Source organism: Pristiophorus japonicus, chromosome 22 (assembly GCF_044704955.1).
Source record: "Pristiophorus japonicus isolate sPriJap1 chromosome 22, sPriJap1.hap1, whole genome shotgun sequence".
NCBI classification, from domain to species: domain Eukaryota; kingdom Metazoa; phylum Chordata; class Chondrichthyes; family Pristiophoridae; genus Pristiophorus; species Pristiophorus japonicus.
Window position 1 is genome coordinate 36,018,459 of NC_091998.1, and position 25,551 is coordinate 36,044,009.

General features: G+C 50.3%; 1 protein-coding gene across 1 annotated transcript in view; it reads left to right on the forward strand.

The window, feature by feature from the left end:
- The window catches only part of bms1 (BMS1 ribosome biogenesis factor), a 76,538-nt gene that overhangs the window by 34,641 nt on the left and 16,346 nt on the right, over window positions 1–25,551 (forward strand). The window contains exons 9-13 of the mRNA XM_070865931.1: window positions 5,794–6,437; window positions 15,391–15,489; window positions 18,927–19,078; window positions 21,997–22,078; window positions 22,584–22,666. Coding sequence (XP_070722032.1) covers window positions 5,794–6,437; window positions 15,391–15,489; window positions 18,927–19,078; window positions 21,997–22,078; window positions 22,584–22,666 — 1,060 coding nt within the window. The remainder of the gene's footprint in view (window positions 1–5,793; window positions 6,438–15,390; window positions 15,490–18,926; window positions 19,079–21,996; window positions 22,079–22,583; window positions 22,667–25,551) is intronic.

Consider the following 25,551-nt stretch of genomic DNA (forward strand, 5'->3'; position numbering starts at 1 on the left):
CCCCGACCCGACTCCACCCACACCACCCCCCCGACCCGACTCCACCCACCACCCCCCCCGACCCGACTCCACCCACCACCCCCCCCGACCCGACTCCACCCACCACCCCCCCCGACCCGACTCCACCCACCACCCCCCCCGACCCGACTCCACCCACCACCCCCCCCGACCCGACTCCACCCACCACCCCCCCCGACCCGACTCCACCCACCACCCCCCCCGACCCGACTCCACCCACCACCCCCCCCGACCCGACTCCACCCACCACCCCCCCCGACCCGACTCCACCCACCACCCCCCCCGACCCGACTCCACCCACCACCCCCCCCGACCCGACTCCACCCACCACCCCCCCCGACCCGACTCCACCCACCACCCCCCCCGACCCGACTCCACCCACCACCCCCCCCGACCCGACTCCACCCACCACCCCCCCCGACCCGACTCCACCCACCACCCCCCCCGACCCGACTCCACCCACCACCCCCCCCGACCCGACTCCACCCACCACCCCCCCCGACCCGACTCCACCCACCACCCCCCCCGACCCGACTCCACCCACCACCCCCCCCGACCCGACTCCACCCACCACCCCCCCCGACCCGACTCCACCCACCACCCCCGCCACCGACTCCACCCACCACCCCCCCCCCGACCCGACTCCACCCACCACCCCCCCCGACCCGACTCCACCCACCACCCCCCCCGACCCGACTCCACCCACCACCCCCCCCGACCCGACTCCACCCACCACCCCCCCCGACCCGACTCCACCCACCACCCCCCCCGACCCGACTCCACCCACCACCCCCCCCGACCCGACTCCACCCACCACCCCCCCCCGACCCGACTCCACCCACCACCCCCCCCGACCCGACTCCACCCACCACCCCCCCGACCCGACTCCACCCACCACCCCCCCCGACCCGACTCCACCCACCACCCCCCGACCCGACTCCACCCACCACCCCCCGACTCCACCCACCACCCCCCGACTCCACCCACCCCCCCGACTCCACCCACCACCCCCCCCGACCCGACTCCACCCACCACCCCCCCGACCCGACTCCACCCACCACCCCCCGACCCCCACCACCCCCCGACTCCCCACCCACCACCCCCGACTCCACCCACCACCCCCCCGACCCGACTCCACCCACCACCCCCCCCGACCCGACTCCACCCACCACCCCCCCCGACCCGACTCCACCACCACCCCCCCCGACCCGACTCCACCCACCACCCCCCCGACCCGACTCCACCCACCACCCCCCCCGACCCGACTCCACCCACCACCCCCCCCGACCCGACTCCACCCACCACCCCCCCCGACCCGACTCCACCCACCACCCCCCCCGACCCGACTCCACCCACCACCCCCCCCGACCCGACTCCACCCACCACCCCCCCCGACCCGACTCCACCCACCACCCCCCCGACCCGACTCCACCCACCACCCCCCCCGACCCGACTCCACCCACCACCCCCCCCGACCCGACTCCACCCACCACCCCCCCCGACCCGACTCCACCCACCACCCCCCCGACCCGACTCCACCCACCACCCCCCCCGACCCGACTCCACCCACCACCCCCCCCGACCCGACTCCACCCACCACCCCCCCCGACCCGACTCCACCCACCACCCCCCCCCGACCCGACTCCACCCACCACCCCCCCCCGACCCGACTCCACCCACCACCCCCCCGACCCGACTCCACCCACCACCCCCCCGACCCGACTCCACCCACCACCCCCGACTCCACCACCCCCCCCGACTCCACCACCACCCCCGACTCCACCACCCCCCCCGACTCCACCACCCCCCCCCGACTCCACCACCCCCCCCCGACTCCACCACCCCCCCCCGACTCCACCACCCCCCCCCGACTCCACCACCCCCCCCCCGACTCCACCACCCCCCCCCCGACTCCACCACCCCCCCCCGACTCCACCACCCCCCCCCGACTCCACCACCCCCCCCGACTCCACCACCCCCCCCGACTCCACCACCCCCCCGACTCCACCACCCCCCCCGACTCCACCACCCCCCCCGACTCCACCACCCCCCCCCGACTCCACCCACCCCCCCGACTCCACCACCCCCCCGACTCCACCACCCCCCCGACTCCACCACCCCCCCGACTCCACCACCCCCCCGACTCCACCACCCCCCCGACTCCACCACCCCCCCGACTCCACCACCCCCCCGACTCCACCACCCCCCCGACTCCACCACCCCCCCGACTCCACCACCCCCCCGACTCCACCACCCCCCCGACTCCACCACCCCCCCGACTCCACCACCCCCCCCCCCCCCCCGACTCCACCACCACCCCCCCCGACTCCACCACCACCCCACCACCCCCCCCGAATTTGCTCTGATCCTTTTCTGCGCACCTGCCTCCGATCCATCCAGCAACCCCACGCAGCCGAACTTATCCGTCAAGCCTCCCGAGGGTGGGGGGAGGGGGAAGAGAGGGAGAGAGGGAGAGAGGGGAGGGGGGTGGGGGAAGAGAGAGAGAGAGAGAGAAAGAGGGAAAGGGAAGGGGGGTGCTGGGGAGGGGGAGTGAGGGCCGGGGGGGGAGAGAGAGAGAGGGTGGGGGGCGATTGGAGAGAGAGAGAGCTTGTGGGGGGTGGGGGGGGTGGGAGGGGGTTTGGTTGGCAAGAGAGAGCTTGGAGGCGGGGGAAGGAGAGAGCGCTTGTGGGGGGGTGGCGAGACAGAGAGAGATACTCACAGGTGGTGGGGGATGAGGGGTGGTCGGAGGGGACAGAGTGAACTCTGGGAAGACAGATCACGTACTTCCAACCCTCTGGTGCGTGCAAGCTCGGTGTGTGTGTTACAAGGGACATCGTTGGGGTGGATGAAATCCAGAAGTCACGACACTGTCAGTATTTACTTCATACCCTATAAACCTGGTAGCAATCCGCACACACTGCCCCATCTATGGGGGGGCGGGGGGATGGTAAGGTTTTGCGCTTGGGTAAGGGACTTTGGCTGAGGGAGGGAGCACTGTGCTGGGGTAAGGGTCTTCGGCTGGAACTTGGTGGCTTTGGGGAGATCTATCCTCTGTGGCTTCTGAAGTCAAATTGGATCGAATTTCAAATTGGAATGTCACTCAGAACTTGGGCTGGGGGGGGGTTCCAGTTACATATTCCAGAGGAACCTCAGGGTGTGGCTTATCCTTCAAGGGGACCAATCAGCAATAGGTTATGTGAAAATGGAGAGCCATTCAGAGAAACGGCTGCCTTTCAGTTAATACAAATAGACGCAGCCATAAATAAAAGTTGTTTATTGCAAGAGGATTTGAGTATAAGAGTAAAGACGTCTTACTGCAATTATACAGGGCCCTGGTGAGACCGCACCTGGAGTATTGTGTACAGCTTTTGTCTCCTTACCTAAGGAAGGATACATTTGCCATAGAAGGGAGTGCAACGAAGGTTCACCAGACTGATTCCTGGGATGGGAGGATTGTCCTATGAGGTGAGATTGAGTAGACTAGGCCGATATTCTCTAGAGTTTAGAAGAATGAGAGGTGATCTCATTGAAACATAAAATTCATACAGGGCTTGACAGGGTAGATGCAGGGAGGATGTTTCCCCTGGCTGGGGAGTCAAGAACCAGGGGGTCACAGTCTCAGGATAAGGGGTTGGCCATTTAGGACTGAGATGAGAAATTTCTTCACTCAGAGGATGGTGAATCTTTGGAATTTTCTACCCCAGAGGGCTGTGGAGGCTCAGTCTTTGAGTATATTCAAGACCGAGATCGATAGATTTTTGGATAATAAGGGAATCAAGGGATTATGGGGATAGAGCAGGAAAGTGGAGTTGAGGTAGAAGATCAGCCATGATCTCATTGAATGGCGGAGCAGGCTCGAGGGGCTGAATGGCCGACTCCTGCTCCTATTATGGCCTTATCCATTCCTATGGCCTTGGCCACCAAAAGGTACCTTGCCACCTCGAAGCTCTCTGTCACTGACAATGCCATTTCTAGCCACTTTATCCTGTCTCTCTATCAACATCGCCTTGTCTGCCCATCTCCTCCATTGTCACTCTCCATCGCTGCACAGGTACTACTGCCTCATTCAACCCACCTAGCAACACCTTTTACCCCCACTTTAAACACCCTCATGTCCACCAGAACTCCCTCAGTGCAACACCCACCATCACATCCTCTAACTCACGGGTTGCCTGACCAATTGTTGTGTGTGACGGCCCCAGCTGACTACTGCGACATGATTTGGCCCCATTTTCTAATCCTGGAAGGCAATGCGAAAACAAACACTTTCTTTTCTTAACTATTCTTATTTCCATTCTTATATATCCAATCATTGTTAGAGAATGACCCGCAATGACTTTTATTCCCGCTCCTGTAACGTTACCTCTGGTATCCCCCAATGGTCTATCCTTGGCCCCCTCCTATTTCTCATCTACATGTTGCCCCTCGGCGACAGCGTCAGTTTCCACATGTACGCTGATGACACCCAGCTCTATCTCACCACCACTTCTCTCGACCCCTCCACTGGCTCTGATTTGTCAGACTGCTTGTCCGACATCCTGCACTGGATGAGCAGAAATTTCCAACAGCTAAATATTGAGAAGACAGAACCCATTGGCTTTGGTCCCCGTCATGAACTCAGTTCCCTTGCCACCGACTCCATCCCTCTTCCGGGCAACTGTCTGAAGCTGAGCCAGACTGTTTGTAACCTCGGTGTTGTGTTTGACCCAGAGATGAACTCCCGATCATATTACTTCAGCTCCATAAATTGTTCTGTATTTCCTGCAAGTGATGAGAGGAAAAAAGATTCACAGTGATGTCACTGGAACTAATGAATGTAGTTCACATTTATAATTACTTGCCCATTATAAATGTTTATATCATGATTTTCGATATTAGATGATCACACAAAAAGTTTGACTCAATCTTGACGCTGGACATGAGGTGGACAAGATTTTTAACTGCATAAATTTGTATTTTTTGTTACATATTTACTTGTTCATAGGTACACCCTCGCATTTCTGCTATCAGGAAAGGATGAACAGGCTGAGCATGACCTGATAGATTATGAAAGGTTTTGATAGAGTAGACAGAGTGTTTCCACTTGTGGGGTAGAGCAAAACTAGAGGCCATCAATATGAGATAGTCACCAAGAAATCAAAATTTGGGAATTCAGAAGAAACTTCTTTACCCAGAGAGTGGTGAGAATGTGGAACTCGCTGCCACAGGGAGTGGTTGAAGCGAATAGTAGCGATGCATTTAAGGGGAGGCTGGACATGCATATGGGGGAGAAGGGAATAGAGGGTTATACTGATAGTTAGATGAGGAAAGACTGGAGGAGGCTCGAGTGGAGCATAAACACCGGCATGGCCTGGTTGGGTTGAACGGCCTGAATCGGTTGAACGGCCTGTTTCTGTGCCATATATCCTGTGTAATAGTTTCTTTAATAGTTTTGCTTAGCAGTTTAAACCTGGAATCTAATGGCCTGCATCAACAACTGGGGAGGGATACTTTGAAGACATTGGCATAATTCCAGGAGCTTGAAAATATTGAAGCGGGGTTTACTGTCCGTTACCTTGGGCAAGATATTGACTGTTTACCAAATGGTAGGGCAAGTGAAGGCACTGCCCAAGGCACAGGGAGCTGGGACTTGCTAATGAAAGTGATCGAAGATGTGAAAGCTGAAATCCTGTAAGCAAATGGAACCGTTTGTTCTGTTCCTGGCACAGGGTAAACATGAAACCAATTTTTCTGTAACAAAACTGTTAAAATTCCAAATTCTGTCCATTTAAACAGAAGCACGATGCCTAAAGAGGAGAAGCTGGTCGATCCAGAGAGTGGGCGGGTACGACGCAAGGCTGTGTTTGATGATGAAGATGATGAAGAAAGTGAGGAAGATGGGAAGGATACTGAAAGCGGGGAAGAAGCAGAGAATGAAAGTGAGGAGGAGGTTGACGGTCAGGACCAAACTGACTGCATGAGAGAGACTTCTCCCCGACCACGTAAAGTCTTGAAGCTGGAGGAGGAGGAGTCAGGAGCTGCATGTGAAAGGCCAGCATTTGCCGATGTTGACAACGACCTTGAAGTGGATTCGAAGGCAGAGACGACCGATGAGGAAGATAGTGAGTCTGATGAGGAGGAGGAAGACTTGGTGCAATCTAGTAATAAAATAGCAAAGCTGGAATCAATGGCAAAAACAGGTTTGCAAAGAACTTTGAATGGCAAACAGACAGATGAAGAGCGAACCTTAAGCTTGGAGATGGATGCTTCTGATGAAGATGAAGAAGATTTGGACTCCACAGCGGAACTGACAGAAGATAAAGAGTTGAACGGTCCTCCGATGTCCGAGGGCAAGATGCTGAACCGAGAAAGCAATGACATTGAAGAACTTCTTAAAGAAGATTATTCAGAGAAAATCCGTTCAAGTGCAGAAACCACAGGTATGTCACGTTATTTCTGGACCTGTTTGGACTGCAGAGTGACTTGGATAGGTTAGGTGAGTGGGCAAATGCATGGCAGATGAAGTATAATGTGGATAAATGTGAGGTTATCCACTTTGGTGGTAAAAACAGAGAGACAGACTATTATCTGAATGGTGACGGATTAGGAAAAGGGGACGTGCAACGAGACCTGGGTATCATGGTACACCAGTCATTGAAGGTTGGCATGCAGGTACAGCAGGTGGTTAAGAAAGCAAATGGCATGTTGGCCTTCATAGCGAGGGGATTTGAGTACAGGGGCAGGGAGGTGTTACTACAGTTGTACAGGGCCTTGGTGAGGCCACACCTGGAGTATTGTGTACAGTTTTGGTCTCCTAACTTGAGGAAGGACGTTCTTGTTGTTGAGGGAGTGCAGCGAAGGTTCACCAGACTGATTCCCGGGATGGCGGGACTGACATGTCAAGAAAGACTGGATCAACTGGGCTTGTATTCACTGGAGTTCAGACGAATGAGAGGGGATCTCATAGAAACGTTTAAAATTCTGATGGGTTTAGACAGGGTCGATGCAGAAAGAATGTTCCCAATGTTGGGGAAGTCCACAACCAGGGATCACAGTCTAAGGATAAGGGGTAAGCCATTTAGGACTGAGATGAGGAGAAACTTCTTCACCCAGAGAGTGGTGAACCACAGAAAGTTGTTGAGGCCAATTCACTAAATATATTCAAGAAGGAGTTAGATGTAGTCCTTACTACTAGGGGGATCAAGGGGTATGGTGCAAAAGCAGGAATGGAGTACTGAAGTTGCATGTTCAGCCATGAACCCATTGAATGGCGGTGCAGGCTCGAAGGGCCGAATGGCTACTCCTGCACCTATTTTCTAGGTTTCTATGTTGCTTCGGACCTTATTTATTACATTTAGTTTTAACAATTAAAGCTGTCACTACTCGTTGCTTTTATGCTGTCCAGCACTAAAACCCTCCTGCCCATCACCCTAACCCTAACCCTACTGGATCCCATCGCATTGAATTTAAAACCTTTGTCTTTAGATCAGTCTGCTGCCTCATACAACCGTCGGTCTGCAGTCCCGTCTACATTATCCCCATCCTCCCCGAGCCTATGATGTAGCCCCTCTCCCCTTTACCCCGTCATTACTGGCATCGTCCCCAACCCTACACTCTCTAAAGCAGGGGTGTCACACTCAATCGGATAGCAGGCCGGTTTGGATTCAAATGCACCTCCCACGGTCCACACAGTTGGGCCTATAAAAAGGAAAAGCATCATAATACGGGATTGAATTGCAGCCACCATGGGCAGATGTTACTAAAGATATTGACAGTGAGCTTCGTACAATAAACTTTATTGGCAACTTGTGTCTGATTGCCGTACAGAAGCTGAATAAAAAGGAATGGGTAAGGCTGCGTGCTGTAAGCAGATCATTATCGCCGTAAATTTATACAGTTCTTCGGGATTTCCCCCCCTCCCCACCGCAGACATGGCAGCTTTTCTTTTGAAAAAAATTAAGGACATTTAATTTTTGACAAGTAAAACATTCAAATGTTGCTATGTGTGATGAAGCAGCTCATATTCGTTTTCTGTACATCTATTCTGTCAGATTAATGGGCAACGGCCTCTGGCAATGGCCATAAAAGATTTTTGAACTAGGGGCTATTTGAAAGATGGTTTTCCTTCCCCGCCTTCAAATTTTTCCACTTTTCTTTGAACACCTTTTTGAATGGTTTGTACAATATCGTGCCTGCGAGCACCATCGGAGCAGGCCGGGGAGCGGAAGGAGCAGTGTGGCGGCGTACCTCCCCAGGGAGCAGCATGAGCTGGTGCAGGAGAGCGACGGCAGTGAAGAGGGATGTCACCAAGAGTCAGGTCGGTGATTGGAGCGTGGGCAGGAGCAGCGAGGTCGGGGCGAAGGAGCGGCAAGAGATGTAGAGGGATGTGATCGGGGCCCAGAAGAGGCGAGGGTCCAGGGGCAGCACGGGCCAGCCCACACTGCGATATGTGCGCGCACTAGGCACGTGCAGCAGAGCAGGTCTCCAGTCGTCTTGGGTAATCCTTGCCACTGGACCAAGACCTAGCTCTGTCAAGCCTGTGTGGTGGCTGGTGTACAACGGCCACCCCATGTTTAAAAAAAAAAAATCCACTCACCGGCATCTTCCACCCTTCAACATGTAGTTCGGGATCTGGAATATTAGGTCCTTCATTGAAACGCCTTTGAACTTTTTGATGTGGAAGCAAGTCATCCTCGATTCGAGGGACTGCCTATGATGATGACAGTATCGTCATATACTGCCTGGAGGAAGGGGCTTGGGGGGCTAGGTCTGGCCTAAAGTCTGCTTCCCTGCTCTAAAGTCTTCTGCCTCTATATCCTTATGTCTATCTTTTTAAAAACCTTCTTGAAACCCATTTCTGACCGAACTTTCTTACACTCTGAGCCAAAGGTGAGAGAATTATGATTGATTTAGTCTGTGAAGTGCTTGGCTGCACTTTCTTTATGAAAGAGGCATAGAATCAGCTGATTGGGCACTGCAGTCCCAGGGAGGCTCATCATTCGCTGCTGCTTGTGGTGGAGTTGATCAGTTCTGGGACAAAAATAGACATTTTCTTTGGCATGCTGTGTCTGCATGTTTTAGAAATCTAAACTGGGTTAACTCCAATTTAAAATTTAAAAAATGGAGGCGGGGGTCGGGGGGGCTCCTTCTCCCTGTTTAAAATAGTGACCTGGAGACAGTCTGTCCACCAGGAAACTGAAAATGCTTTTGATCTGAGGATAGGTTGAGCCTATACACATTGGAGTTCAGAAGAACGAGAGGTGATCTTATCGAAACATTTAAGATAATGAGGGGGCTTGACAAGGTGGATGCAGAGAGGATATTTCCACTCGTAGGAGAAACTAAAACTAGGGGATATAGTCTCAGAATAAGGGGCCGCCCATTTAAAACTGAGATGAGGAGAAATTTATTCTCTGAGGGTTGTAAATCTGTGGAATTCTCTACCCAAGAGAGCTGAGGAGGTTGGGTCATTGAATATATTTAAGGCGGAGATAGACAGATTTTTGAACAATAAGGGAGTAAAGGGTTATGGGGAGCGGGTGGGGAAGTGGAGCTGAGTCCATGATCATATCAGCCATGATCTTACATAGAAACGTGGAAAATAGGTGCAGGAATGCCATTCGGCCCTTCGAGCCTGCACCACCATTCAATAAGATCACGGCTGATCATTCCCTCAGTACCCCTTTCCTGCTTTTTCTCTGTACCCCTTTCCTGCTTTCTCTCTGTACCCCTTTCCTGCTTTCTCTCCATACCCCTTGATCCCTTTAGCCATAAGGGCCATATCTAACTCCCTCTAAGTATATCCAATGAACTGGCATCAACAACTCTCTGCGGTAGGGAATTCCACAGCTTAACAACTCTGAGTGTAGAAGTTTCTCCTCATCTCAGACCTAAATGGCCTACCCCTTATCCTAAGACTGTGTCCCCTATTTGGGACTTCCCCATCATCAGGAACATTCTTCCCACATCTAACCTGTCCAGTCCCATCAGAATCTTGTAAGTTTTTATGAGATCCCCTCTCATCCTTCTAAACTCCAGTAAATAAAGGCCCAGTCGATCCAGTCTTTCCTCATGTGTCAGTTCCCCCATCCCGGGAATCAGTCTGGTGAACCTTCGCTGCACTCCCTCAATAGCAAGAACGTCCTTCCTCAGATGAGACGACCAAAACTGAACACAATATTCCAGGTGAGGCCTCACCAAGACCCTGTACAACTTCAGTAAGACCTCCCTGCTCCTATACTCAAAATCCCCTCGCTATGAAGGCCAACATACCATTTGCCTTCTTCCCCGCCTGCTGTACCTGTATGCCAACTTTCAATGACTGATGTACCATGACGCCCAGGTCTCGTTGCACCTCCTCTTTTCCTAATCTGCCACCATTCAGATACCATTCTGCCTTTGTGTTTTTGCCCCCAAAGTGGATAACCTCGCATTTATCCACATTATACTGCATCTGCCATGCATTTGCCCACTCACCTAACCTGTCCCAAGTCACTCTGCAGCCTTTTAGCGTCCTCCTCACACCCAGTTTAGTGTCATCTGCAAACTTGGAGATATTACACTCAAGTCCTTCATCTAAATCATTAATGTATATTGTAAAGAGCTGGGGTCCCACCACTGAGCCCTGCGGCACTCCACTAGTCACTGCCTGCTATTCTGAAAAGGACCTGTTTATCCCGACTCTCTGCTTCCTGTCTGCCAACCAGTTCTCTATCCATGTCAGTACATTTACCCCCAATACCATGTGCTTTGATTTTGTACACCAATCTCTTGTGTGTGACCTTGTCAAAAGCCTTTTGAAAATCCAAATACGCCACATCCACTGGTTCTCCCTTGTCCACTCTACTAATTACATCCTCAAAAAAATCCAGAAGATTTGTCAAGCATGACTTCCCTTTCATAAATCCATGCTGACTTGGACCGATCCTGTCACTGCTTTCCAAATGCGCTGCTATTTCATCTTTAATAATTGATTCCAATATTTTCCCCACTACTGATGTCAGGCTAACCGGTCTATAATTACCCGTTTTCTCTCTCCCTCATTTTTTTAAAAAGTGGAGTTACATTAGCTACCCTCCAGTCGATAGGAACTGATACACAGAGTTGATAGACTGTTGGAAAATGATCACCAATGCATCCACTATCTCTAGGGCCACTTCCTTAAGTACTCTGGGATGCAGACTATCAGGCCCTGGGGATTTATCAACCTTCAATTTCCCTAACACAATTTCTCGCTTTATAAGGATATCCTTCAGTTCCTCCTCCTCACTAGACCCTCGGTCCCCTAGTATTTCCAGAAGGTTATTTGTGTCTTTCGTGAAAACAGAACCAAAGTATTTGTTTTACTGGTCTGCCATTTCTTTGTTCCCCATTATAAATTCACCTGAATCTGACTGCAAGGGACCTATTAATCTTTTTCTCTTCACTTATCTCTAGAAGTTTTTGCAGTCAGTTTTTATGTTTCCAGCAAGCTTCCTCTCCTACTCTGTTTTCCTCCTCCTAATTATACCCTTTGTCTTCCTCTGCTGTATTACAAAATTCTCCCAGTCCTCAGGTTTGCTGCTTTTTCTGACCATTTTATATGCCTCTTCCTTGGATTTAACACTATCCTTAATTTCCCTTGTTAGCCACGATTGAGCCACCTTCCCAGTTTTATTTTTACTTCATACAGGGATGTACAATTGTTGAAGTTCATCCATGTGATCTTTAAATGTTTGCCTATCCACCGTCAATCCTTTAAGTATCACTCGTCAGTCTATTCTAGCTAATTCACATCTCATACCATCAAAGTTACCTTTCCCCAAGTTCAGGACTCTATTCTCTGAATTAACTGTGTCACTCTCCATCTTAATAAAGAATTCACCATATTATGGTCACTCTTCCCCAAGGGGCCTTGCATAACAAGATTGTTAATTAGTCCTTTCTCATTACACGTCATCCAGTCAGTCTAGGATGGCCAGCCCTCTAGTTGGTTCCTCGACATATTGGTCCAGAAAACCATCCCTAATACACTCCAGGAAATCCTCCTTCACTGCATTGCTACCAGTTTGGTTAGCCCAGTCAATATGTACATTAAAGTCGCCCATGATAACTGTTGTACCTTTATTGCAGGTATCCCTAATTTCTTGTTTGATGCTGTCCCCATCCTAATTACTACTGTTTGGTGGTCTGTACACAACTCCCACTAGCGTTTTTTGCCCTTTGGCATTCCGTAGCTCCACCCATACAGATTCCACATCATCCAAGCTAATGTCCTTCCTTACTATTGCATTAATTTCCTCTTTAACCAGCAATGCCACCCCACCTCCTTTTCCTTTCTGTCTATCCTTCCTAAATGTTGAATATCCCTGGATGTTGAGTTCCCAGCCTTGGTCACCCTGGAGCCATGTCTCTGTGATGCGCAGTTAATTCGACCACCTTATTCCGATTACTCCTTGCATTGAGGCACAGAGCCTTCAGGCCTGCCTTTTTTAACACCCTTTGCCCCTTTAGGATTTTGCTGTAATGTGGCCCTTTTTGCTTTTTGCCTTGGGTTTCTCTGCCCTCCACTTTTACTTTTCTTCTTTCTATCTTTTGCTTCTGCCCCCATTCTACTTCGCTCTATCTACCCGCATAGGTTCCTATCCCCCTGCCATATTAGTTTAACTCCTCCCCAACAGCACGAGCAAACACTCCCGCTAGGACATTGGTTCCGGTCCTGCCCAGGTGCAGACCGTCTGGTTTGTACTGGTCCCACCTCCCCCAGAACCGGTTCCAATGTCCCAGAAATTTGAATCTCTCCCTTCTACACCATTCCTCAAGCCACGTATTCATCTGAGCTGTCCTGCGATTCCTACTCTGACTAGCACGTGGCACTGGTAGCAATCCTGAGATTACTACCTTTGAGGTCCTACTTTTTAAATTTAGCACCTAGCTCCCTAAATTCGTCTTGTCGGACATCATCCTGTTTTTTTACCTATATCGTTGGTACCTATATGCGCCACGATAACCGGCTGTTTACCCTCCCCCTTCAAAATGTCCTGCACCCGCTCAGATATCCTTGACCCTTGCACCAGGGAAGCAACATACCATCTTGGAGTCTCGGTTGCGGCCGCAGAAACGTCTGTCTATTCCCCTTACAATAGAATCCCCTATCACTAAAGCTCTCCCACTCTTTTTCCTGCCCTCCTGTGCAGCAGAGCCACCCACGGTGCCATGGACTTGGCTGCTGCTGTCATCCCCCTCAACTGTACCCAAAGCAGTGTATCTGTTTTGCAGGGGGATGACCGCAGGGGACCCCTGCACTACCTTCCTTCCACTGCTCTTCCCGTTGGTCACCCATCCCCTATCTGGCTGTGTAACCTTTACCTGCGGTAAGATCAACTCACTAAACATGCTATTCACGTCATTCTCAGCATCGTGGATGCTCCAGAATGAATCCACCCGCAGCTCCAGTGCCACAGTGCGGTCTGTTAGGAGCCTTCCCACATATGTAGTCGTCAGGGACACTGGAAGTGTCCCCTGGCTTCCCACATAGTACAGGAGGAGCATAACACATGTCCGAGCTCTCCTGCCATGACTTAACTCCTAGATTATTGCATGGCGGAGCAGGCTCGAGGGGCCAAATAGCCGACTCCTGCTCCTATTCTGATCAAGAATTTAAGGTCAAGGCTCTCTGATCCAGCGAGATTGCATCATCTAATAAAATGTAAATGAGGGTTGTCCCACCACCCAAGTGGCACTGGATCACACCAAACTCTGCTTTAGCAATCCCCCGCATATCATCCCACAGTTCATCCAAACATTCTACATCTGCGGGCACTTCCTATCTACAAAATCTTTCTTCCTGCTCTCATGTTTAGCAACTTTTTCCATTGTAAACTCCTACGTCCACATTTGTGATACAAAGTGCCTGTGCAAACTTGTCACACTATTTACAACGTCCCACCACTGGTGGGGCTGTAGCACCTCAGTATTTATGTCATACAATTAGGAGAAGTTATGCTAAACCTTTATAATTCACTGGTTTAGTCCCAGCTGGAGTATGGTGTCCAATTCTGGGCATCGCACTTGAAGAAGAATGTCGAGGACCGGGAGAGGGTGCGGAGGAGATTTACTAGAATGGTACTAGGGATGATCTAGAATGGTAACATCGTGGGCCGCCGCGACTTGTGAGAGAACACCACTGCAGGTCGGGGCTATAAATAGAGCTGGAGCGCTGGGCCCTCGTGGGCAAAGGTGCGGCGAATGAGGGTACAGGGCCCAGAAGAGCCGAGGGCCCAGGGGCAGTACGGGCCAGCCCACACTGCGATATGTGTGCGCACTAGGTCCGTGCAGCAGAGCTGGTCTCCAGTTGTCCTGGGTAACCCTTGCCACTGGACCAAGACCTAGCTCTGTCAAGCCCGTGTGGTGGCTGGTGTGCAACGGTCACCACACGTTAAAAAAATCCACGCACAGACATCTTCCACCCTTCAATTGGAGTTCAGGACTGGAACATCGGGTCCTTCATTGAAACATCTGTGAACCCATGTGGAAGCAAGTCATCCTTGTTCGAGGGACCACCCATGATGAAGACCAGGGATGAGTGACTTTAGTTATGTGGAGAGACTGGAGAAGCTGGGATTCTCCTCAAGCAATTCGGGGCGATTTAATAGAGGTGTTCAAAATGACGAGGGGATTTAGTAGAGTAGATTGGGAGAAACTGTTTTCAGGGGCAGAAGGGTCGGTAACAAGAGGACACAGAGTTAAGATAATTGGCAAAAGAGCCAGAGGGGAGTTGAGAATATTTACACAGCACGTTAGGATCTGGATTTCACGGCCTGAAAGGGCGGTGGAAGCAGATTCAATAGTAACTCAAAAGGGAATTGGATGTATACTTAAAAAGGAAAAATTTGGAGGGTTATGGGGAAAAAGCTGGGATGTGGGACTAAATTGGACAGCATTTTCAAAGGGTCGGCACAAGAACGATGGACCGAATGGCCTGTGCTGTAAGATTCTCTGGTTTCATCTCCCAGCCCCTTGGCCTGCACTGCAGAGAAAACCCGATGCTCCCATTAACTAAACCATGCAACTTCCCAAATTGTCTGTGTTGTTATTTAACTATACATAATATAACATCATTGTATATATTATATATTGAAGGCAGTGAGGGACAGCTACATACTAATAATATCGTGCCTGTTGGTTGCACTGTGATAGGTAATGCTTTGTTACCTAACGTTACTGTGATAGCTCAATATTCCCATTTCCCCCCTCTCCTCCAGCCCATTCTTTCTCCTAATAATCGCATTTATCTTGCTTCCCCCCCCCCCCCCCCCACCCCCCGGGTATTTCCAGCGTTGTTAATATTTTTGATTTCCCGTGTCCGCAGTATTTTGCCGTGCTAGTAATACATTCACTTTCTTATTTCTGAAGGAGCATTGAAGTGGAAAGAAGGACTAGCGCAGCGAGCAGCTGATGTCTTCGTACAGCAACAGTCGGCTCCAAATCTCCGGAAACTGGTCTATGGAACAGGTATAGAATCATAGGCTGGTGCACACAAGGAGGCCGTTCGGCCCATCGCCGGCTCTATCGAAGAGCAATGCAGTTAGTCCCACTCTCCCGCTCTTTCCCCGCATACCTGCAGTTTTTTTTCTCCTTCGAGTAGTTATGCAATTTCCTTTTGAAGGCTACAATTGATTCTGTATCCACCGCCCTATCAGGCAAATCCGAACCACTCGATGCATAACCATTCTAGTAAATCTCTTCTGCACCCTCTCCAAAGCCTTCGTGCCCCTCCAAATTGCCTTTTAATAAAGCTAGGATCCCATATGCTTTATTAATCTGTCCTACCACCTTCAAAGATTTGTGCGTAATTACCCCCAGGTCTCTCTGTCCTTTCACCCCCTTTAAAATTGTACCATTTAGCATTCATCTTACAAAATATGTCACCTTGCACTTCTCTGCATAGAATTTCATCTGCCACGTGTCCACCCATTCCACCAGCCTGTCTGTGTTCTCTTGAAGTCTATCACTATCTTTCTCACTGTTTACCACACGTCCAAGTTTCGTGTTATCTGCAAATTTTAAAATTGTGCCCTGTACCCCCTTGTCAGTAATGTATATCAAAAACAGCAGTGGTCCCAGTGAACCCCGGGGACGCTACTGTGCACCTCCAAACGACAACCATTCGGCCCAGCTAGAGAACACAAGCAAAATTAAAGCACATGGTATTGAGGGTAATGTATTGACGTGGATAGAGAACTGGTTGGCAGACAGGAGGCAGAGAGTCGGAATAAACGGGTCCTTTTCAGAATGGCAGGCAGTGACCATTGGGGTGCCGCTGGGATCCCAGCTATTTACAATATACATTAATGATTTAGATGAAGGAATTGAGTGTAATATCTCCAAGTTTGCAGATAACAGTAAGCTGGGTGGCGGTGTGAGCTGTGAGGAGGATGCTAAGAGGCTGCAGGGTGACTTGGACAGGTTAGGTGAGTGGGCAGATGCAGTATAATGTGGATAAATATCCACTTTGGTGGCAAAAACACGAAGACAGAATATTATCTGAATGGTGACAGATTAGGAAAAGGGAAGGTGTAACGAGACCTGGGTGTCGTGGTACATCAGTCATTGAAGTTTGGCATGCAGGTACAGCAGGTGGTGAAGAAGACAAATGGCATGTTGGCCTTCATAGCTAGGGGATTTGAGTATAGGAGCAGGGAGGTCTTACTGCAGTTCTACAGAGCCTTGGTGAGGCCACACCTGTGTTCAGTTTTGGTCCCCTAATCTGAGGAAGGACGTTCTTGCTATTGAGCGAGTACAGCAAAGGTTTACCAGATTGATTCCTGGGATGACAGGACTGACATGAGGAGAGACTGGATCAACTGGGCCTGTATCCACTGGAGTTTAGAAGAATGAGAGGGGATCTCATAGAAACATATAAAATTCTGACGGGATTGGACAGGTTAGAGGCAGGAAGAATGTTCCCGTTGCTGGGGAGTTCCAGAACCAGGGGTCACAGTCTAAGAATAAGGGGTAAGCCATTTAGGACCGAGATGAGGAGAAACTTCTTCACTCAGAGAGTGGTGAACCTGTGGAATTCTCTACCACAGAAAGTTGTTGAGGCCAGTTCGTGAGATATAGTCAAAAAAGAGTTAGATATGGCCTTTACGGCCAAAGGGATCAAGGGGTATGGAGAGAAAGCAGGAAAGGGGTACTGAGGTTGAATGATCAGCCGAATGGCCTACTCCTGCACCTATTTTCTATGTTTAGCTAATTGTGTATCCGTGCTGCCACTACCCCTTTTATCCCATGGGCTTCAATTTTGCTAAAAGCCCAATGTGTGGCACTTTTGTCAAACGCCTTTTGAAAGTCCATAATAACAACATGAACGGCACTGCCCTCATTCACCCGCTCTGTTATCTCAACAAAAAATCAATCACGTTAGTTAAACACACACTGTCTTAACGTCATCATCAAAGGCAATCCCTCGAATCGAGGATGACTTGCTTCCATGTCAAAAAGTTCAAAGGTGTTTCAATGAAGGATCTGATATTCCGGATCCCGAACTACACATTGAAGGGTGGAAGATGCCTGTGTGTGGATTTTTTTAACGTGTGGGGACTGTTGCACACCAGCCACCACACGGGCTTGACAGAGCTAGGTCTTGGTCCAGTGGCAAGGATTAACCAAGACGACTGGAGACCAGCTCTGCTGCACGGACCCAGTGTGCACACATATCGCAGTGTGGGCTGGCCCGTGCTGCCCCTGGGCCCTCGCCTCTTCTGGCCCCGAACTCACGCCTCTCTGGGCCCCGGTCACGTCCCTCTACAATCTCTCACCGCTCCTGCTGTATCTGCCCATGCTCTAATCACTGACCTGGATCTTGGCGATGTCCCTCTTCACTGCCGTTGCTCTCCTGCTCCAGCACGTGCTGCTCCCTGGAGAAGTACACCGCCACACTGCTCCTTCCGCTCCCCGGCCTGCTCCGATGGTGCTCACAGACCGGGGCCGCTTAACAAACCGGTGCAGGCTCTCCTTTGCTGTCCAAGTGGCTGTGAATTTTCTCCTGGATTATTGTCTAAGTTTCCCCACCGATGTTAAACTGACTGGCCTGTAATTACCAGTTTTATCCCTCTCCTCTTTTTTGAACAAGGGTGCAACACTTGCAATCATCCAGTCCTTTGCACCACCCCTGTGTCTGAGGAGGATTGGAAGATTGTGGCCAGCACCTCTGGAATTTCTACCGTTACTTCCCTCAGCAACATAGGATGTATCCCATCTGCTCCTGGTGACTTATCCACTTTAATTACCGCCAGCTTTTCGAGTTCCCCTTAATTTTATCTCATCCAGTATCCCAGCAACCTCCCCGTTCACCATAGCCTCGGTCTCCTGCTGTGCTCTCATTTCTATCGTTCTAATCACAGTCCATCTTTACTTTGCATTTGCTTGCAAAAAACATTTTTTTTAAATATGCTGATCAAGGAATAGAGCCCTTTCCATTTCTGTCATCAATGACACCCAGATTGAGCATCGTGAACACATTCCCACTATCCTCTCCGTGGCCTGTGAGTGAGAGCCCAGATTCGGAGAGTTTTGTGCAGTGGACCCAAACCACCTCCTCTCACAGGACCCTTGGGGCGAACTATCGAAGGCTTCACCCCATCAGTCTGGACTGTACTTTAACCCAATTCCCAGAAGTAAAGGTGGACAGCACCATTTAGATTTTTGCTCGGTGAGGGTACTGAGGGCTATGGAACCATGGTGGGTAAATGGAGTTGAGATACAGAACTGTTCTGATCTAATTGAACAGTGGAAGAGGCTCAAGGGGCTGAATGGCCCCCTCCTGGTCGCATGTATCATTATCTGCCGCTGACAACATCTATCACTCGCATTTTAAGAGAGTGGGGCGGTGATGGGCTGCTTGCATGGGAGTGACATAAAGTGGCCCTTTTATATCTTGCTTTCAGTCACTGAAGACAAAGAGGATGAGGAAGATGGTGATACATTGGGAGGAATCTTCCACGTTAGCAGGCCTGACAAAGAATTCAGGAGCAAGAGGAATGGCCTGGATTCCTCCGTATTTCCCGTGACAAACCATCACGACTGGGATCTGGACGAGGTGAGGCTGTCAGCAGAAGGCAGTACATTGTGTTGTGGATTTTCTTTTACTGGTTTAGTTTGAACTCTAACGTTTCGCGGCCTTGTTCTGCGTTCCCCTGGATCAGCTGCTTCTCCAATAACCGAAACACCGTAATCGCATCTCTCCTTAATCCTATCCCTGCTTGCCCAGCCTGGTGTCATATCTCAGCCCCCGCACGCCACATACCACCCTGGTGAACTGCCCCTGGATTTTCGCCAAGGCCAGTGGTTCTTTCCCAAGGATCTGGGCCCAAGACTGAGCCCAGTATTCCAGGTGAGTGGCATAAAATGAATTTTGAACTACAGGGGAGTCCAGGGTTATGGGGAGCAGGCAGTAAAATGGCATTGATGCCAAGATCAGATCAGCCACGATCTTATTGAATGGTGGAGCAAGCTCGAGAGGCCAAATGACCGACTCCTGCTCCTATTAATTTCTAATGTAGGTGCGAACTGACTATTGCTCTCTCTAACTGCAGGAGTACTGGCTTGCTTTTAATCGTAAACTTGTGATGAAGTCCCACCCCTTCCTGGGTCACTGTTTGATCAGTGAACCAGTGCAAAGACTTGTGCACCTAGAACCCGTCCCTTCGTTCATTCCCCCCCTCTCCCCACTTTAGTCCCTCAGACCCATTTTTACAATATAAAGCCATTTGCTATTCTTGTCTCCAAAACGCACTGCCTTGCACTTAGAGTTCAACTGTTTGTACCATCATTCTGCTCACTCATTCTATCTCTGTCCTTCTGCAATTTTCTGCTTTCCTTCACAATATGTGTTCATGTTTGGAATTCCAGACCAGCTGATGTAGCACTATGGCAGTTTTTAAGAGCCCTCGCCCCTGCTGGTTTGGTGGGTAAACGCACACACAATAACCCATATAGATCGCAAGGCCCAAGTTTTGATTCCTGGGCTGAGTTAAGGCTGCTCTTAAATCTAGGCTAGCACTCCAGGGCAGTGCAGAGGGAGCGCTGCACTGTCAGAGTTGCCGTCTTTCGGATGAGATGTTAAACCGGCATAAAAGATCCCATGACACTATTTCGAAGAAGACAGTGGAGTTATCCCTGGTGTCTTGGGGCCAATATTTATCCCTCAATCAACATCACAAAAGTAGATTATCTGGTCATTATCACATTGCTGTTTGTGGGAGCTTACTGTGCACAAATTGGCTGCCACGCTTCCCACATTACAACAGTGACTACACTTTTTAAAAAAAAAAAATACAATTTTTTTTAAAGTACTACTTTGGGTGTAAAGCGCTTTGGGACATCAGGTGGTCGTGAACGGTGCTATATAAATGCAGGTCTTTTCTTTTTCTTGTCTGCGGTGCGGGTTTTTGAATTGGCTCCAGTACCATTGTGGATGGGACAATGAAGCCCTGCTCCGGACCACCATCCAGTGTAGATGTGGGGTGAGGTTGGATCAGGTTGAGTTTGCGTGCAACCCCTTGTTCAGGGGACACACACGAGCAGTGGTGCCTTGTGCCGGTTACAGAGGGTCTGCTTGGGCCTGTCCAGCTGGTCCCCGCACAGTCGCTGTTGGCACCAGATACCAAAAACAGCAAAGAAGCATTTGCCTTTTCTGCCATGCTGCACACAGGTATGTAATATTTGCTAAAGTTTATTAACTCTGGTAAAGTCCGTAAGCAATTGAAAGTAAACAAGAGCGAAAGCTCCAACAAATTTCAGTGCGCACAAGATATTCTTTCTGCAAACCCCGTGTGCCCAATATCGCCTTCATTCTGTTTGTTGGGTCGACACAAGGACCCGCTGCGAGTGCTTTGCTGCTTAGTGACATTGAGAAGATTTGCCGATAGATTTTTGTTCTATCGTGTCAGCTGTAGCTCAGTGGGCAGCACTCTCGGCGCTGAGTCAGAAGGTTGTGGGTTCAGGTCCCACTCCAGGGACTCGAGCACAAAAATCTAGCCTGACACTCCCAGTGCAGTGCTGAGGGAGCGCCACACTGTCTAGGGTGCCGCCTTTCGGCTGAGACGTTAAACCGAGGCCCCGTCTACTTCCTCGGGTGGATGCAAAAGATCCCATGGCACTATTTCGAAGAAGAACAGGGGGAGTTATTCCCGGTATCCTGTCCAATATTTATCCCTCAATCAGCATAACTGAAAACAGATTATCTGATCATTATCACATGGCTGTTTGTGGGAGCTTGCTGTGCGTAAGTTGGCTGCTACGTTTCCCACATTACAACAGTGACTACATTCAAAGTACTTCAGTGGCTGTGAAGTGCCTTGAGATGGAGCTGGGTGTCATTGGCGTTTATGTAAAAGCATGTTCCCCATCTGAGGATGATGTTGCCAAAGAGCAGCAGAAAGTTGAGGGGGGGCCAAGAATTGATCCTTGGAGTCTCCTGCGATGACGGTGCAGGGTGGGAATGGAAGCCATTGCTGGGATACACTGGGTACAATCGGGTGGAGCGAGGCAGTCCCACCGAGCTGGACAATTGAGGGGTACAGGAGGCGGAGGGCATGGTCACAGGCTGCCCAGAGGTTGAGGAGAACAGACTACAGACCGACTTTCCCCAGACAGTGTGAGCCAGAAGCTTTTGCTTTCCTGGTGGTTGGTTTGTTTGTTTTTACCGTGAGGTAGAGCTGAGTGGTTTTTGCAGGGCTGTGAATGAATTATTTTCCACAGTAGAAAAACTAAACCGATCAGAAAATGCAACAATAACCAATCATAGAATCGTACGGCACAGAAGGGGGCCTTCGGCCCATCGCACCTGTGCCGGCTCTGAAAGAGCTCCCTGTTGGTCCCATTCTTTCCACGTAGCCCAGCAGATGTTTTCCTTTTCAAAGGAAGTTGATACCTCACCCGCCCAGAGTGAGGGAAGGAGTTATATATTTTTAATGAGGAGTGTTTGTTCTGAGCGTGTTTATTCTGTGTGCACAGGTAATGAACAGTATCCGGGACTGTTTTGTGACTGGAAAATGGGAATCGGATAAGGATGCGACCACTCTCCTTGGAGAAGATGGTAGGTGGGAGATCCAGTAATCCAGTGAAATTCTCTGTTGCTGACCAATAGAATTATAGACCCTGTCCTCCCAAACTTGGCTTATATCTGAAGATAGTTTTGAGCTGTAAAGAATTATTGTATTGGGTCAAACTTGAGGCAATAAATTAAATGGAGAGAATCATGCCACTGGGGAGGCATCCCACGATGCGGATTTATGTCCCTTTCGGGCAGTATTGCCAACATGTTACTGGCACTGGACACGAGGGCAGTGATTTAGGCTGAATCCAGTGCTTAATTCACTCTGACCCATTCCCTTCCTCCCACCCTCCTCTGACCTACAGGAGGAGGATATTTTCATTGGATGAGCTCTCAATGGGGACAGGGAACGCTGCACGTTTTATACCCCAGCCAGTTCTTCTTTCCACTGTGGGTCTGCTACAGCAGTGTTCCACCCGTGCTCACAGCGAGCATTACCCGCCTCTTATTGCTTTCAAGTGTTTCCACACCGTGTGTTTTCTTCCAGATTCTGTGTATGGAGCCTTTGAGGATCTGGAGACAGGAGAACTTCACAAGGGGAAGCCTGGCGAACTAAAGCAAGACCAGGAGGTTGGGATTTAAGAAAACCTAAATCACTAAGATTAATGAAATGGCACTTAATGCGTGGAAGAGTTTTTTTTTAAAGGGTTCAGGCTTAACAATGAATATTGAGCTGGGGTTTAGACAGCTGGCTGTATTGTACCAGTATCCGGTTCAGTGCATCATCAGTCTACAGTTATCCTGGCTTCACGAGACTGTCCCCTCGACTCTCCGAAATGCTTCATAAAAGGCTGGCAACAAAAATAAAGGGGATTCTAGTCACATTGCGGGATGGGTGGGGCAGATGCATTTTGGGAAAAGAACAATTAAATTGTACAGTGTTATTTAAATGTGAGGGTTCATGTACGGAGATTTTAAAGGGGAGGGTTCAGGTACGGAGATGTTTAACGGGGAGGGTTCAGGTACGGAGATGTTTAACGAGGAGGGTTCAGGTACGGAGATGTTTAACGGGGAGGGTTCAGGTACGGAGATGTTTATTGGAGGGTTCAGGTACGGAGATGTTTAACGGGGAGGGTTCAGGTACGGAGATGTTTAGCGGGGAGGGTTCAGGTACGGAGATGTTTAACGGGGAGGGTATAGGTACGGAGATGTTTAACGGGGAGGGTTCAGGTACGGAGATGTTTAGCGGGGAGGGTTCAGGTACGGAGATGTTTAGCGGGGAGGGTTCAGGTACGGAGATGTTTAACGAGGAGGGTTCAGGTACGGAGATGTTTAACGGGGAGGGTTCAGGTACGGAGATGTTTAGCGGGGAGGGTTCAGGTACGGAGATGTTTAAAGAGGAGGGTTCAGGTACGGAGATGTTTAAAGAGGAGGGTTCAGGTACGGAGATGTTTAACGGGGAGGGTTCAGGTACGGAGATGTTTATCGGGGAGGGTTCAGGTACGGAGATGTTTAACGGGGAGGGTTCAGGTACGGAGATGTTTAACGGGGAGGGTTCAGGTACGGAGATGTTTAAAGAGGAGGGTTCAGGTACGGGGACGTTTAAAGAGGAGGGTTCAGGTACGGAGATGTTTATCGGGGAGGGTTCAGGTACGGAGATGTTTATCGGGGAGGGTTCAGGTACGGAGATGTTTAAAGAGGAGGGTTCAGGTACGGAGATGTTTAAAGAGGAGGGTTCAGGTACGGAGATGTTTAAAGAGGAGGGTTCAGGTACGGAGATGTTTAAAGGGGAGTGTTCAGGTACAGAGATGTTTAAAGGGGAGTGTTCAGGTACGGAAATTTTAAAGGGGAGTGTTCAGGTACGGAGATGTTTAAAGAGGAGGGTTCAGGTACGGAGATGTTTATCGGAGGGTTCAGGTACGGAGATGTTTAAAGAGGAGGGTTCAGGTACGGAGATGTTTAAAGGGGAGTGTTCAGGTACAGAGATGTTTAAAGGGGAGTGTTCAGGTACGGAGATGTTTAAAGAGGAGGGTTCAGGTACGGAGATGTTTATCGGAGGGTTCAGGTACGGAGATGTTTAAAGAGGAGTGTTCAGGTACGGGGACGTTTAAAGAGGAGGGTTCAGGTACGGAGATGTTTATCGGGGAGGGTTCAGGTACGGAGATGTTTATCGGGGAGGGTTCAGGTACGGAGATGTTTAAAGAGGAGGGTTCAGGTACGGAGATGTTTAAAGAGGAGGGTTCAGGTACGGAGATGTTTAAAGAGGAGGGTTCAGGTACGGAGATGTTTATCGGAGGGTTCAGGTACGGAGATGTTTAAAGAGGAGGGTTCAGGTACGGAGATGTTTAAAGGGGAGGGTTCAGGTACGGAGATGTTTATCGGAGGGTTCAGGTACGGAGATGTTTAAGGGGAGTGTTCAGGTACGGAGATTTTAAAGGGGAGGGTTCAGGTACGGAGATGTTTATCGGAGGGTTCAGGTACGGAGATGTTTAAAGGGGAGGGTTCAGGTACGGAGATTTTAAAGGGGAGGGTTCAGATAGAAAAGGCTGATTTTTTTTTTTAGGAATTGGCAAATAGGATTCTACATTTTCGCATGGGGCTGTAAAATATAAAAGCAGGAAGCGACGTACAAGAAATGAGTTTGGCCATTGTTGGAATGTTACAAGAAGTTCTGGGTTCCCCATTATAGGAAGGATATTCGAGCCGTGGAGAGGGTACAATGAACTAATACTGGACTGATTCCACACAAGAGATAAAGAAAGGCTCAGAAATTGGAGCATTTTTCAATACGACCAGAAGTTTAGGGGGATCTAATAAAGATTTTTTTTTTAAATTATGAAAGGTTTTGAGGGGATAAATGGTTGGCAAATCACAATGTCCCAGCACACAGCCGGGCTTGTAGCCCATCAATTCTACACCGGAGCTTTTCTCCACATCAGCCCCCATGTCGAATTCCACACTCCTCTCCCATTACCCTCCACCATGTCTAATCCCACTCTCCCTTCGCCCTCCGCCATGTCTAATCCCACTCTCCCATTACCCTCCGCCATGTCTAATCCCACTCTCCCTTCACCCTCCACCATGTCTAATCTCACTCTCCCTTCACCCTCCACCATGTCTAATCCCACTCTCCCATTACCCTCCGCCATGTCTAATCCCACTCTCCCATTACCCTCCGCCATGTCTAATCCCACTCTTCCATTACCCTCCGCCATGTCTAATCCCACTCTCCCTTCACCCTCCGCCGTGTCTAATCCCACTCTCCCTTCACCCTCCACCATGTCTAATCCCACTCTCCCATTACCCTCCGCCATGTCTAATCCCACTCTCCCATTACCCTCCGCCATGTCTAATCCCACTCTTCCATTACCCTCCGCCATGTCTAATCCCACTCTCCCTTCACCCTCCGCCGTGTCTAATCCCACTCTCCCTTCACCCTCCACCATGTCTAATCCCACTCTCCCATTACCCTCCGCCATGTCTAATCCCACTCTCCCATTACCCTCCGCCATGTC